We start from the raw sequence: 15621 nt of genomic DNA, 5'->3' as shown, positions 1-15621 counted from the left end.
TTATCCATTTGTAAAATAAAGGTATTAAACCAGACAATCTTTAACGGGGGTCTTTTTGGCTTAATATCCTATTGTCGCCTATAACTCCAAAAAGAAAATGTCACCAACAACACAACTTTCTCAGTTCTGCCTCAATGGAAAGAATTAATTCATGGGGTGTTCCAGGCCCTTCAGCAGCTGTGAGTAGTGTCAGTCCAGGAATTTCCAAATTAAACCACAAGGCAATTGTTTTAAATCAGTTGAGGTTTTGCTTTCTCTTTGGTCTAGTTCTTGTTTTTCCTTATGCAATATCTACTGTGTACCCAGAGGAGTTGTAGATGCTGGGGGAATGCCAAAAGTTACATTTTCTGGTCCATGCTCTCAAGGGTTTGTAATGTGGGGATACCAAGATAAAATATAGAAGAAATAATAACCAATCAAAGAAAAAGTTAAGAAATGAATGGAGCAACCAAAGGTTTGCTGAAAGAGCTGTTTCACACTGAAGGGAAAGAGTTTCTGGGGGTGGACACAGCTATGGCTCTAGGGGTCTTTTGGTGCTTCTGGCCAGCAGAGATGGTGCAGGCATAATTATAGCAACAGCAGCATGGGACTAAAAACTGGCCCAAGGAAATAGTGGGAGCAGATCTGAATCTTGTGAGAGTGACAGGTGGATGTTGGAGAATGGAGGCAGGTTGCAGTAGTAGTGGCCCTACAGCAGATATGTCAGTTATAGTAGCAAAAGTATGAATTTTCAAGGATCCAGAGAAAAGAGAGCCGAGCCTTCCTCCCACCTGATCATAAATGTACATACTTAGCTAACTGGCCAAAGCAGGCCACCTTAGCTACCTGCAGCATCTCTGTGTTAGGCTGGTATTTTAAAAAGGGTATTATTAATATTTATATAAGATGCATTTCAAAGTTGTGACTGACATAAAACAATCCACTGAGACTCAGAAAAAATATTAAAATTTCTATGCCTATTTTTTTTTTGTCTTGAAAAGAAATGATAAAATCTAATTTCACGAATATATACTATACAAATTGGATTGGTGCGCTTGCTTGGTACATATGTCAGATGGTCAGGTGGGGCCAGGTGTTGACAGTGCAGGGGGCAGTAGCATACTCCCCACTTTTCATTAACTTTCAGTTACTGCAAGGCATATCTGGATTTATGGATGATATTACCTAAATTTGACTAAACTAATCCTCCCAAAATGGACCAGTGTCTTAAAAGATTCCAGCAAAAGAAGTTGCATGTGAGGGATTTGCTATCCAGTTACATAAATGTACAAATCAATACAAAATTAAAGAATTACTTTTTTTGTGTATCATTAAAGAAGTGGTGAACTGAGAATTATGATTCATACAGTTCTGTACATCTGAGGTCCATTGGTTCCCGCACATCATTAATCCAAACGTGGCCCTGGTTGTTGCCTGAACAATGGTCTCCAAGATGCCCATGTCCTGATCCCCAGAACCTGTGAATACATTAGCTTACAGAAAAGGAACTTTGCAGATGTGATTAAGTTAGGAATCTTGAGATGGAGAGATTATCCTGGATTATCAGAGTGGGCCAAAGGTAATCACAAGTGTCCTTAGGAGAGGAAGGCAGGAGGGTCAGAGTCACAGAAGGAGATATAAGGACAGATGCATAGGTTAGAAAGAGAGTTGAAGTTGTGTTTCTTACATGGCTACTCAGGGCTCCAAATGCAAGTGTTCTAGCTAACATGAAAGAAGCTGTATTGTGTTTCATGACCTAGCTTTGGAATTCATGAAGCATCACATTTACCACATCCTTTTTGTTGTATGTATGTCAAAAGCCCATCCAGGTTCAAGGGAAGGAGAAGGAAACTTGCTTGCTTAATAAGGGAGAGACTAGATTCTATGAGTATGTGGCATAACAGATATAGTCATTGCCTTCTTTAGAAAACACCACCTACCACAATGTTCTAATATATTTAGTCGTCTGGAACATGTTTGTTTCATGCAATATTATCTTCCTAAGATTCTTCCATGTTTTTCTGTGTAGCTGTAATTCATTTATGTTTACTACATGTGGGAACCCTGGGCACAGGGCATTCACCAAGAGCCTTGAAGATTGCACACAGCAGCTTGCATGACCTAGGTCATTTGAGGTTTGACCTATTCTCCCTGTAATATCAGATGCTAACTGTAATCTATACCCGAAACTAGCTCCTCCCTGAAATTCTCTGAGATGCTGTTATCTCTATAATCCTCCCCTCCTCCCTCTTGACAATCAACCCCTCCCTATGTTGCATGACCCCCGCTCCCTGCCTTATGCTCTCATACCCATTGGAATGTTGAGCCCTTGTTACCAGCTTATTCAGCCCCCCAAAGTGCAGACTATTTCCATGTTGTGCTCTGAACTGGCCACCATTCAGAGCAGCTCCTGAATCCATTCAGAGAAGCTACAGATTTCAGGACAACGTGGCTCAACTTCCCCACCCTGTAGGTAAGCCCCATAATAAAAGCTCATGTCTCAGAATGTGTCTGGTGCTTTCTTTAGCCCTTGGCTACAAAAGCCCTCTTGGGCCGTGACATTACAGTACAATATTCTGTATTTCAAATGCCCTACAAATTTATCTATGATCCTGTTGATGGGCATTTGGCTTGTTTTGAGTCTTTTTCATCTCTGAACAATACTGCTGTGAACATTCTTGTGTGTATCTCCTCATAAACATGTCAGAGTTCTCTTGAGTCATATTCTTAAGAGTAGAATTATTTAGTTGTATGATACATTAATGCTCATCTCAGATAACACTAAATTGTCATAAAAAATGGTTTATCAATTTGCACTCCTCCCAGCAATTTTCAAGAGACCCATTGATCTCCATGCTCTCCAACCTATGGTATTACTAGACTTCTTAATTGTTGCCAAGTGAATAGTGTACTAGTTTCTTGCTGCTGTAACATTTTGTCACAGACTTATGTGGCTTAAAACAACACAAATTTATCATCTTGCAGTTCTAGAGGACGGAAGTTCAAAAACAATCTCATTTTGCTAAAGTCAGGCTATCCACAGGGCTGCATTCTTTCTGTAGGATCTGTGGGAGAATCTGTTTCCCTGCCTTTTCTGGCTTCTAGAGGTCATCTGCATCTGTGGCTTGTGGCCCCTTCCTCCATCTTCCAAGCCAACAGCACAGCGTCTTCACATCTCTCTCTGACTCACTGAGCTCTGCTCCCCTGGTCACATGACTTCTCTCATCTGACCCTCCTCTTTCCTCTTCTAAGGACCCTTTGATTACATTGGGCTCACCAGGCCCATCTCAAAATTGTTACCTTAATCACATCTGCAAAGATGTGTTTACCCTGTAAGGTAACATATTCACAGGTTCTGGGGACATCTTTGGGGGAAATCATTCAACCTACCACAAATAGGTATTAAATGATACTTTCTTGTGGTTTTGATTTACATATTCCTGAAACATTTCCTCATATTTTTATTGGTCATATGTTTCCTCTTCTGTGAAATACCTGGTCATGTTTTTGCCCAATTTTCTGTTGGGCAAATCCAATTTTTCCAATTTAATCTTAGGAATTCTTTGAATATGCTGGAAACATCCTTTTTGTTGTGTTGCATTTTGAGTTGTATTATGTTGATAATATCTTTTCTCACTTTGTAGCTTGTCTTTTCATTTTTTATAGTTCCTTTTGGTGAATGTAAGTTCTAATTTTACTGCAGTGGAATTTTCATAATTTTCTTGCATATCGCAATTTAGTAAGCATAGCCAATGAAGCACATCTTCCATTTGAATGTGTATATTTTTGTGAGATGTCTTTTTTGTTATTCTTTTTTTTTTTTTTTTTTTTTAATTTTTAGCTCTTACAGCTATTAAAACCAAATATTGAAATAAAATGAATTTAGGACCAGGCATTCAAATTTTATGCTAATTAATTTAAAATAATTAATTGCAAGCTAATATTTTAATTGAAAACAATTTTTATGCTATCAATAAAATAAAATAATTAAAATATTATACATGTTACCCTTTTCTATTTCTATTATTTGTGTTATGCTTGGTAAGGTATATGTGTCTGCCAGATTTCTGTCAAGGAAACAGAAACACTGTGGGGATAAAGTTTAAGCAAAACACTAATGGCTTTCAGGGATTTCAGGAATTGCAGGAAATCCTAACCATGATTCAGCTACTATTCACTATTGAAATGAAATAATTCACAGGAGGATTTCTTGGAAGCTTCTGAAAACAACTCACGTCTATTGCCTGCCAAAGCGCGTGACCTGCTGGCAAGTGCTACAGGAGCAATATTAAGGTTCCTGCTTCTCTCCCACCTTTCAAAACTTGTGTGACTACATATCACTCATTAGCAGAATATAACCGAAACTCTGCTGGCAGCCATTCTGAGAAATGTACTCCCAGTCTTTTAACCTTAGTGAATCAGAGATATTGGAAGATGAATAGTGCTGATGTACCCACAGATAATCCTATGCAATGCAAAATATACCAAAGTATGTGTATTTAATTTAAAAATAAGTAAATATATTATATAGTAGGTATGTGCTCATTTTTTTTCCTGGTAGGGATGTATAATGAAAATTTTTCAGACAGTACTTCCTTAGTCCCCAGCAACTGTAGGAAGCACTGTCTCTAATTCACAGTCCTCCTCCCTGCCATCTTGTTCTTTCATCACCTCTCCTTTCTAGTGCATAGACTTTTAGGACATATCACATCCTCTACCCATTTTGTGCAGACCCTATGGTGTGTAGTTGATCTTTATCTTTGAGTACTTTCCTCCTGAAAAATGACAAGGAAAACATGCAGAAGAGGGTAAAGCTGCACAGGCAATGGTCAGATGCTCTACTATGGATGGGAAGAGGGAAAGGCTATAAACTGCTAGAACACAAAGAGAAATGGTTATAGAAAGTACAGGTTTCTGTCCATGAGGGAACTATAATTTGGCTTCAAAGGGCTGTTAACATCCCACAGGCACTTTGTTTGGCTTCTTTCTTCTAGCATTCTTCTTGTCTTTCACGTTCTTTCTGACCTCCAGGAACTGGCCTGTTATTTCATTTACCCCTGCACTTGGACAAGTCAGTCTTCCTTATTTGAGAAACAAACAAAACAAAAAACCTCCATGCTCCGCCCACTCAATTCTGTCATCCCTAAAGGTCATGCCTAGTTCATAAAATATTCTCAGGGCCATGGCAATTGACTCCCATATAGTAACAGCAAAAGAAGCAGCCCTTAGCTCAGGTGACAGCTCAGCTCATCTCTGGAGTCTCCCATGGTTCACTCACTCAGCATGTACCTCTCTCCTTCATTAGGGAAGTAATTTTACTCATTTGCAAGTCAACAGCACCTTTGCCATACAATACCTTACCCTGCAAGAAGTAAGGAAAACCACAGTAGTGAAACGGCAGTGACCTCAGATTGTGTCTAGTGGGAATCATGGTGAGGAAAAGGTGGGGGCTGGAACCAAGTTCCTCTCAAGCCTTTGGCTTTTCCGTGACTGTTATAGTCTCCCAAAACAAGGTTATAGTTGAGGACAATGGTATGTCTCTGGACATACAATGCCATTTGGGACTGAAAAAGGACCCCATGGAGGAGCTGTTCTGGGACCTATCTTCCTTGAATCATCCTAACTGGGTTCCCAGAATGCAATGTGAATGTCAGGATCTATTGCATTGGTGTTCTGAGGAGGCATGGAGGGAAGAAAAGACAGAAGTGGAAAAGATATTTATGCAAAGTGTTCTGTATTATTCCATGCTTTACTTGGTTCAGTAGTAAACATTTGCCAAAGTAAGTTTTGTGTGTTTTTTGTTTTGTTTTGTTTTGTTTTTAAATGTCTTCGAGATCACAGTAGCAGAGGAAGGTTGCAGGCATTTCAATGTAAATGTAGATTTCTGAATAAATAAAATTTAATTGTGATTTCCTTTAGTAGATAATCCCATGCCCCTGGCTGAGGAACCTGTTCTTTACACCATATCTCTGGAGGAAGACACAGCTGCCAATTTCCTCTGCACAATCCCTGAAGTATGTCTTTGCTTTGAGAGTGATTTGCTAGGCCTGGTCAGATTTGGCTGGGAAGGGTGGGTCAGCCCACAGGGCGGGGTGCTGCATACCTTTGCTGGGAGACCCAGGAAACTGCCCTAGCAACTAAAGGGCAGTGGGAACTTCAGGTAGGGTATTAGAATTTGTTGTTTACTATGGTTAGGAATTTGCCTGGAGCCATCTGAACTGCTTCAATGAGGTCCTCTAAGTGGTATTTGTTGTTAATTTTAAATGTTTGTCTTCAGAACATAATTGACTTCAATGACATAATTTTTAACATTTTTTGCTTTGCTTCTGCTACCTTGGCAAATCACACAGTTTATGCGAAATATGTTGGCACTCTTTTCTTCTAATCTTTGCAGTCAACTCAGAGAGCACAAAAAAAGCACAACCCTGTTTCTCCCCCTGTGGGCTCTTTAAACTCTCTGCTGAGAGAGTTTAAAGCTGCTTTTTTGATTTGACCCTTTGCTTCACCATCAAGTCTTGTCTTACTGTACTGGAAACTTCTGTGGGCTGCCTCCCCCAATTTGACTCCAGAAGTTTTTCTTACTACTGGAGAAGTAATGATCTGGAAAAAAAGAGTAAAGGAATATAGATTTTATAAAGTAGCTTCGTTAGAAACCCACTGGGAATTATTTTTAAGAGAAGTTTTCTCTCCCCTTTTTTACCCCATTTGATCCTATCTACAGAGGCAAATGGAGTGGGGGAGGGGGTGGTATGATGGGAGAGTAAAGGCAGAGAGGGAGCTTGTTTATAGGGCTTAGTAATCTAAGAGTAATGTGCTTTATAATGCCCTTTTCTAGAATATGAGATGAAAGTAAGAGAGGGTAGACAATAAAATTTCTCCTTACGTGAATGAACAGGTAAAGGTAGCTTATCCCATGCATAGAACATACAAATAAAAAGATCTGATTCTGTAACATGAATCCAACAACTTAAAAAACAATTCTTTTCAACTCATAGTTTGCTATTTACCCTGTGATGACTTTTTCTTTTAATGGTGGAAGCTTTAGGTGTGACACTTGCCAAACCTTCCTAAGGAGATACCTTTAGTCAGAAAAGAAATGTTCACTGACTCTTTATTCCTGCCCCCATTTTCTACACCTACCTGTTTGTGTTGGGCTTCTGGAAAAACGAGGCAGGTGAATGCTAATGTGGTGCAATGTTAAGGATGTTGGGCAGGCCCGACTTTCTAAAAGAATCATGTGTTTCTGCTGGGAATGGAAAAAGAAGTCTAGTCTAGGTTTTCTGGGGACTTTCCCTGGAACTCTGGTGGTAGTGGACACTGGAATCAGCCACAGAGGGCCAGACTTTTGAACAGAGCAGGAGGGAGCATGGAATAAACTGACTTTCCTTCGGCTTTGTAGCTCTTCCTCTTCTGGGGTGGGTGTTACTGTGTAAGCAGTGGTTTAGCACTTAGGTTTCTCAACCTTTCTACATGGGGTTGGCCTTGGGTGTGAAAAGTTACTCCCTGTTTCTGTGTTGCAGGAATATAGTTAGACTGGATAGACAAGTCAGTGTATGGGAGTGCTTCAGAAGGGGAAATCGTAAACAATGTAACCATGGGAACGTAGGCTGGATGTGATGGTGGGAAGTCCAGTATTGGCTTCCAAACACAGGATGAAAAGGCTTCTTCTCCAGAAGATCATGGAGTTCCATGAAATGGAAAGTGGAATGGTGGGAGTGTTGCAGCAGCAGCGGCCATGCAGGAGGCAGTAGAGCAGACAGGTTAAAAGCCCAGGCTCTTTCCTGTTCCCTGTGCCTGCTGTGAAACTCTGGGCATGTTACTTAACCTCTCTGAATCTCACTTTCTTCATCTGTGAAATGAAGTTGTTAATTGTACATTAGAAAGTTGTTGTGAGGATTAAATCAGATAAGGTTTATGAGTGCTTAGAAGCTTGCCTGGCATACTAAGGGGTCAAGATGTGTTGAATAATATCGAATAGGCCCTGGTCTCACTTCTACAAATTACTGGATCTTTGGCAAGTCAACTGACTGCTTAAAACTTCAGTATTCTTGTCTGGAAAATGAAGTTTTGACTAAATGTTTATTATCCTTTTCTCATTTAACGTTCCCTCTCTACAGAGAGGAGGTGAAAAAGAAGAGTTGCCTATAGATGCTGTAACAAATTACTACAAACTTGGTGGTTAAAACAACATACTACACTTTTCAGTAGCACTGGTTAGCGTAAATCAGGGGTCAGCTAACTACTGCCAACTCTGTTCTTCTATGCATTGTCTGTGGCTACTTTCTGCTGCAAGAGCTGATTGAGTAATTGTAACAGAGAGTGATGGCTCACAAGGCCTAAAATATTTATATCCAGACCCTTCAAGAAAAATATTGCCAACCCCCACAGACAAAGAATAAAGCAGAGTCAGAACAGAGTTGACTCGGAAGTTTTATCAGTTAATGGTAACAGTGAGAGCTGTCATACTTTTAATTTTGTATGATGCTCTCATATTGACCTCTGTCTTGATCTGTGCTCAAAGCCAAGGGCTTTCATATTTGATTTGCTAATGTAGGATTTGTGAGCAAGGATCTTGATAGTTTCTTATGAATTTCCCCTGATTGGGAGGAACTGTTTTATAAGATGCAATATTTCATCATTAAAACAATGACTTATGAATTATAGGTCAGTATCATGTCTAATGTATAAAAATGAAATTAGTCAGGTCTTTACATTTCTGTTTAATCAGCCTAGGGAATTTGATTGGTTAATTAATTTAAATTTCTTTACCTTCTTTATATCAAGTATTAGTAGAAAATCTGGTAAAAATCAAGATTTGTTCATATAGAAGGCATATGAATGTACAGCCATATATTATATATTTTTTTGTTCCTAAAAGAGCTGAATATTAAGTAAAGAAAATGGAAGGAAAAAAGCAAACATCCAGCAACAAAAATAAAAAAAACATAGCAAAAATTTAAATAGAGAATGAGGTGCATAAAATAAAAAACAAATTGCCCCGTGATATTCTCAGTGATTTCAAGGGGTGTCTCATATGCATATGCACACACACAAAATTACTGGGGCCAGCTATTTTTTTAATGGTGTTTTTTCAATTCAGTTTTATTGAGATATATTCACATACCCTACAGTCATCCACAGTGTACAATCAGTTGTTCATAGTACCAACATATAGTTGTGCATTCATCACCAGAATCAATTTTTGAACATTTTCATTACTCAAAAAAAAAAAAAAGAATAAAAATACTACTAAAGAAGAACATCCAAAACACCCCACCCCCCTTTTCCCTCCTGTTATTCATTTAATTTTTGTTCCCATTTTTTCTACCTATCTGTCCATACCCTGGATAAAGGGAATGTGAGTCAAGAACTGTGCTGTGTATTAAGAATAAAGACAAATATAAAGGCCTGGTCTCTGATCTCATGGGGTTTATGATGTAATACCATTACCAATTTGGCAGTGGTGAGACTGGTATGATATAAAATACTTAAATGTGAACTAAGGAAAATAAGAAACAACGATCATGAAATTATGACATAGCAATCCAAGTTTAAAAGTAAGGTTTTAATGATAAAAAATTGATTTGTTATTCTAAGTTTTTCAGTGGACAGAAAAATAATTTTTCTTCCCAATCTCTGTGGAACTGGTTATTTCAGCCTGTGGCCAGGAAGATTACACTATATTTGCAGCATAGCTCATGTTTATCTACAGAAAACAATAAGACTAGGAAAATGTTGGCACATAATTCTCAAATGAGCTGGTATTTCCGCGGCTTCAAATTGCTGGTTTTGGTGGGTCAAGAAATGGAGGGAGGAAAATGGAAAATCTTTCGAATAGGAAATCTCAATCTAAAGACTATCGACATTTTGGCTCAAACAATTCCTTGTTGCGGGGGGCTGTTCTGTGCATTGTAGAATGTTTAGCAGTCCCGCTGGCCTCTACCCACTAAATGCCTTTAACAACCTCCCCCACAATTGTAACAGTCAAAAATATCTCCACATATTGCCAAATGTCCCCAGAAGTGGGTGGAAGGGATCAAAATCATGCCCAGTAGAGAACTGCTGTTCTAGAGGAACTGAGTCAGAGTCAGATGTCCAGGAAAATAGGAGGAATCCTTTTTTTTTTTTTTTTTTTAACCTTTCATCTTCCAGTATGGTAGCACCTTGTCCTGAAATTTGGAAGTCTAACTGCTATGTCTTCTCTCTTCAGGTTCAAATGACAGCTGTCAAGGATTGCTGGTTGCAGGACCTGCTTACCCAGTTGTATCTTTGCTTCTCCTTCTCTCATTAGTGGGACCAGCAGTGTAGTTGCCGTGCCTCAGATTGCAAAACTGAAATTAAGTGATTAAACTGAAATTCAGAAGGCATTAAGAGAACGATCTACGATGACTGTGTGGATGGATAGCTGTTTTCCCTCTTAAGCATCTAATAATCATCCACTCAAACTTCAAAAGTTGGCCTCAATATTGCATTTCGGGTCCGTGTAGAATTCTTCATTCTCTTCACTATGCTATGCTTGACCTTGAAAATTGGGGAATTACCATGGGGAATTACAACTATTTAATCCAATGTCTGTCTCCCCAAACAAATTGTGCATTCTTGGGGAGTAAGTACTGTCCCTCATTGATTTTCCTGTCCCCTCGGACTGAAATAATTCTAGGAGCATAGTAGGTATTTAATGTTTGTTAAATAAACAAATCATTCAAAGAAGATATAAATGAGGATAAGAAGGAAAAATGGGTAAGTCCATCATAGAAGGCAATTTGGCAATATTTATCTATCAGAGCTAAAATGTATAAATCCCTGGACCCAGCTATCACATTGCTAAGAATTTATCTTACAGATATATTTACTCATGCTGCCCATTAATTTATGTACAGTGTTATTCAATGCCATACCATTTGTTAGCAGAAGTTTAGAAAAGACATAAATGTCCATTAATAATGGATTGATGAAATAAGTTATGGAATATACAACAATGGAATACCAAGCAGGTGTGAAAAACACAAATATGAAAAGATCTTTGGGATATAATGTTTAAGGAGAAAAGCAAGATTTAGATCAGCATAATATACAAGTATTTGTGTAAAAAGTGGAGGAAATAACTGTATCTTATGTTTGCATAAAAGTTTCTGGAAGGACCCAGAAGAAACTAATAATGGTAGTTTTATTTTGAAGAAGGAAGTTTGGAGGAAGAGGAAGACTTTTCACGGTATTCCTTTTTATGCTTTAAAATTTTTGAACAATGTAAGTATATTACTCATTCAAAATATTGTCCACAGCACGTTGGTGCCATTGAAGTATATTAGTGATGCACTGGCTCTTGCAGCACTGGGGGTAATTCATTAATTCTGGCATCTGTTTACTCTCAGCCAAGGAGAAACTGGCTCTGTACTGATCACCCTAATGATATCTCCTTTGCTTTAATGTGCACATACATTTATTTTCTCCATCGTGGAGGAAAATGGAGCCTTCTACCTTTCAAACCCTTAAAGTCACAGCATAGTAGATTAGAGAACTTTGAGATGTTGATTTATCCTGTTTGTATTAATTGCCATTTTCAATATCAGTTTTGGAATCTATTGGTGGTGAGGAGGTGACAGTCATTTAATAGCAATTATTAAATTAATGTATGAAGAGTGTCTTGAAAAATGCCTGGTAAATGAAAAGTGCTATGTAGTGTGTGTTATTTTCAGTCTTATGCAGCAGTATGTGCACATTTTGCTGATTGTTCTACTGGACACATATAGACAAAACAATGTCTCTATTTTATGATACAAGGTCAGCAAATATAACCTCATCCAAGACATGTGAAGATGTGGGTAATTAACCATGGCACTCTCTCCTGGTGAGTCCAAACTTGCTTTACAAACTGCATCACATCCCTCCTCTCAGCCACCATGAATCAGTTGGTGTTGCCACCTGAGATCAAGTCCATTCACCATCCCAGCCAAGAAGAAGCTGATATTCTAAAGAAACTCAAGAACTCTGACTCTCGTACTGAAATAGGCCTGGTGAACCAAAGTTATTCTAAGCATATTCAAGGTTTCCCAGTTCAAGTCCTGAGTGAAACCCAGGACATGCCTGTAAGGCCACCTCCACACCCCAACACATTGTTAATTCAACCTCTTCAAACATTGAGATTCTGAATTCTAGGCAGTCTCTTTATTGAGTGTCTGTTTAGCATGAAAAGGTCTGAATTTTGTCGAAGTGTTTAGAAATAGCCCCCTTTTTTTCAGAGATTTTGTTCTAAATGAGAAGACACTGTTGTGGCTTAGCGGTAAGGATGTCCTAGTATCAGATGCAAGAGAAAATTTCCATTACAGGCAGAAATAATTGCTTGGAAGTACAAATGCCTTAAATGTACTTAACATACTTAACACAGCTGTGTTTTACTTCTTTACAAGCTAAAACCTTATTTTTATGGTTCTATATTTTATGAAGGATAAAATGTACCTTTAAACATTCTCTAATATAAGTTACTACTTGTCCCTTCAAGGTGGCCCTTAATCTGTTTTAGCCCTTCTTGGTGGCTAAGTTCTAATGCTGTATATATCTTTTAATTTATTTTTTGAGCTAAGCCAAGACAGATTTTTGTTTTTCAGTCCTTTAATTTGTAATATAAACATCCAATCTAATGGTAGAACCAGTGAAACCTTTAAAAAAATATTTGGGTATATAAAATTCCATAGAAGGATTGAATAGATTGCATATATGTTATACTTTTAAACACTTTCCATTTTAGATTTTCAAAATCTTTAGCCCAGAATAAGGAAACATTAAGGAAGTGATCCCCTAGTTCTTATTGACTGCCTATTGCAGTTGCCTGTGCCCTCCATGCTGAGCGTTTCTGCTTCTTGGTTATACCATTTATGTGGACATAGCTCACGTAGACTGTCATTCCAGGAGCTGCCTAACTGGTTAATTGTTGATGTAACAGATGAATAATGATGACCCTGGAAATTCTAATGGTCTGACTCCTTTCAGCAGTGTTTGAGATTTGCTAAGTTTCCTTAAATCCTTGCTGGCCATCATGGAAGGTGCATTTCAGTACTGGAATAGGAGCCTCCATCTAGGATGGCTTTTGTGCATTGTTTCTTCCACTCAGGAAGCAGGCTTTGAAACTGCCCTCAGATACGAAAGAAGTATCCAGAGTCCTTTTGACATTTCTTTGTATGGTGAAATAATACAAGGATCAAAATTCATATATTCTCAGGATATTTTTCCTCTCAAGGTATTATGAAATATTCCATGTGTAGAATTTGTGTAACAGACTCCATTCCCAATATTTCCTGATTCCCTCATGTTCCTGAGGACTTTTCTTTCCTAAAGAAACTCGGTTCCTTCAGGTAGTGAACTTCCTGTGCTTGTGTGTCCCAGCTTTTAAGGTACTATGAGCAGATAGAAATTCTTTCTTCCTTGAGTTTTTTTTTTTTAAGCAAACCTCACAATAGATTGGGTACTGTGCCACCTTGTCAGTAATATAGTTGTGTGCATTGCTGATGGCAGTTGAAAGGTGGTAACAGAGGCACTTTTTTTTTTAATTGGCATAGCAAGGCCATAAATTATAAGAAGGATTCAACAAAGACAGTAGGTCTGTGAGTGAGACTGTTTTAATTGAATTGGTGTTTGTACAAGGTGACACCCTATTTCACACCACCCACCTCCTTCCCTGAGTGACTCAGCTGTTGAGAGAAGCCTCTGAACGGGTCATGAATACAGTCAGGTAGAGGCTGAAACTACACTCAGGCAACTCCAGTTACACATTAATTTCAGCTGGCTCCACCTGAGAAAACACTGCAGGCTGTTTGCCCCCAAAGTCCTACTTTTCTGCTCAAGACAGGTAAGTTGAATTATATTTGTGAGCATAAATACATCTGCTTTACTTACATCACTTTCCCTGTTCCCTTTCCAAATGACTAAAATTAGAATTTACTGTATTATCTTTGCCTTTTTTCAAGTTAAATTTTGACAGCTTCCAAAGAGCTGTTCTACTCATCAACAGCTCTGCTGTTCCTTGTTGTGCTTTTAGATCGCATTGCTTTCAACTTCTTGGCAATTTTACACATTTACAGTCTCACAGAGATGAGAGCCTGTTTGAGTTTCTGTGTGGGAGCTGTCAGCTGGTGAATCCTGTCACACATAAGGATAGTAAATTCTTTAAGGCAAGGGACCAGCACTCACTGGTCTGTTTTCTCAAGTGAATATAAAAACATTTTTTAAAGGACCTCTCTGTTTTCACAGATGATGGTTTCAGTGAAATTATTTATTGAACTATATTGTTTTACAGATTATATGTCGTATTTGTTTTTCCTTGACTGCTAAAAACATCTGCAAGTTGCTGAGCTATGAAAGACAGATGCCAAACACATGCCCTTCCACCCTCTCCTCCAAAATGAGAAAAATCAGCATTTCTAGATGGATGTACCAGGGAGTAAAGACAGGGAAGCTGGGTGAGGGTTTATGGTTCCCCTTAGGGATTCTTGTGCATTTTGCCAACTTCTTTGTGTCCCAGCTTGAGTTCTATCATAAGAAGTGATTAATTAATATGGGGGCAATTTTCAAGCTTTCTTCATATCTTAGTCTGGAAAAATGAGTTTTGGAAGCCCTTTGATAAAAATAGAAAAGTTATTATAACCAGGTTTTCTTTTATAATTAATTGCTAAGCTGGCGTGTTTTTTTCCCCACCATTTCCATTTATGATACACAGCTGTGGGACTCAGACACAAATGGGGGGTGGGCAGCACTTGAAGTCTGCAACTAGCAGCTCTGTGTCGTCCAGGGTGGCTGTCCCCGCAGTGTTCCTGGCTCTGCCTTAAGTTCTGGAGCTTTCTTGGCTTCCCATTTCTGACCAGATCATCCGCAGCTTCAGAGTTTAGATATAACGGTGCTGGATTTGCAACGGTTTACTGAAGAATTTTGTAAAATGCCTTTTAAATATTTATAGTAATCCCAAACGTATAGCATTTGTGGACTATAATTTTATTTTTCCTGAAATGAGATCTTCAATATATAAAAGTAGAGTCAGGAGATATGTTTCCCCACCTTGAAGTTGTTAGGTTAATAATGCAGTTTGTAACACAGATATGGTCTTTCTGATATTTACTGTACTACAGTGTTTGAAGTATTAGAAAAATCAATTTGAGAAAACTGAGATATGACATCAGTAAAAAATTTTAGTAAAACATCTGGACAAGTGTCAGGATGTACAGATAATGCAGATAAACAGGCCACAATTTTTATTGAAGTTTTAACTTCATGTAACTCTTAGATCTACTTGACATAATTTTTGAATTCAGTCTAACTCATGAATTTTATAGATGAGGAAAACAAAACATATAAGTTTTAAACAAATGGCCAGAACCAGAGTAACAAAACCAGAACGAGAAGCCAGATCACCTGACTTTTATCTTACTGAATTTTCTCCATGATTTTTCAAATTTCTTTCACTTAAAACACCTTGTAACAATAAGTGAGTTGTAACCCATCTTTATAAAAGTACTACAAATGGTTTGGGGAATGAGAAGTTCCTTAGTTAGCAAAACTTGCAAATGTTATCACAGTGTGTATGGTATAATTATGACATAATGGGATACATTTTTAATTTGCGTCTTGTGGAGTCAGTCTTGTTATTTATTATGT

The 15621-nt window shown here is 38.2% G+C and overlaps 1 protein-coding gene across 7 annotated transcripts in view; it reads left to right on the top strand.

Annotated features, from left to right (window-relative positions):
* Positions 1-10212: 10212 nt before the first annotated feature.
* Positions 10213-15621, top strand: part of SCEL (sciellin) — a 121790-nt gene continuing 116381 nt past the window's right edge. For 6 of the 7 annotated variants that reach the window (XM_037799963.1, XM_037799964.1, XM_037799962.1 and 3 more), the window contains exon 1: positions 10213-10719. In XM_037799963.1, the coding sequence (XP_037655891.1) occupies positions 10697-10719 (23 nt within the window). In that variant the 5' untranslated portion in view covers positions 10213-10696. Of the gene's footprint in view, positions 10720-13687; positions 13823-15621 lie in introns of those variants that run through there. The other variant, XM_037799965.1, reaches the window with a different exon arrangement.

The sequence above is a fragment of the Choloepus didactylus genome, chromosome 12, assembly GCF_015220235.1.
Source record: "Choloepus didactylus isolate mChoDid1 chromosome 12, mChoDid1.pri, whole genome shotgun sequence".
In the NCBI taxonomy this organism is placed as follows: domain Eukaryota; kingdom Metazoa; phylum Chordata; class Mammalia; order Pilosa; family Megalonychidae; genus Choloepus; species Choloepus didactylus.
This window is presented reverse-complemented; position numbering and strand designations above follow the sequence as displayed.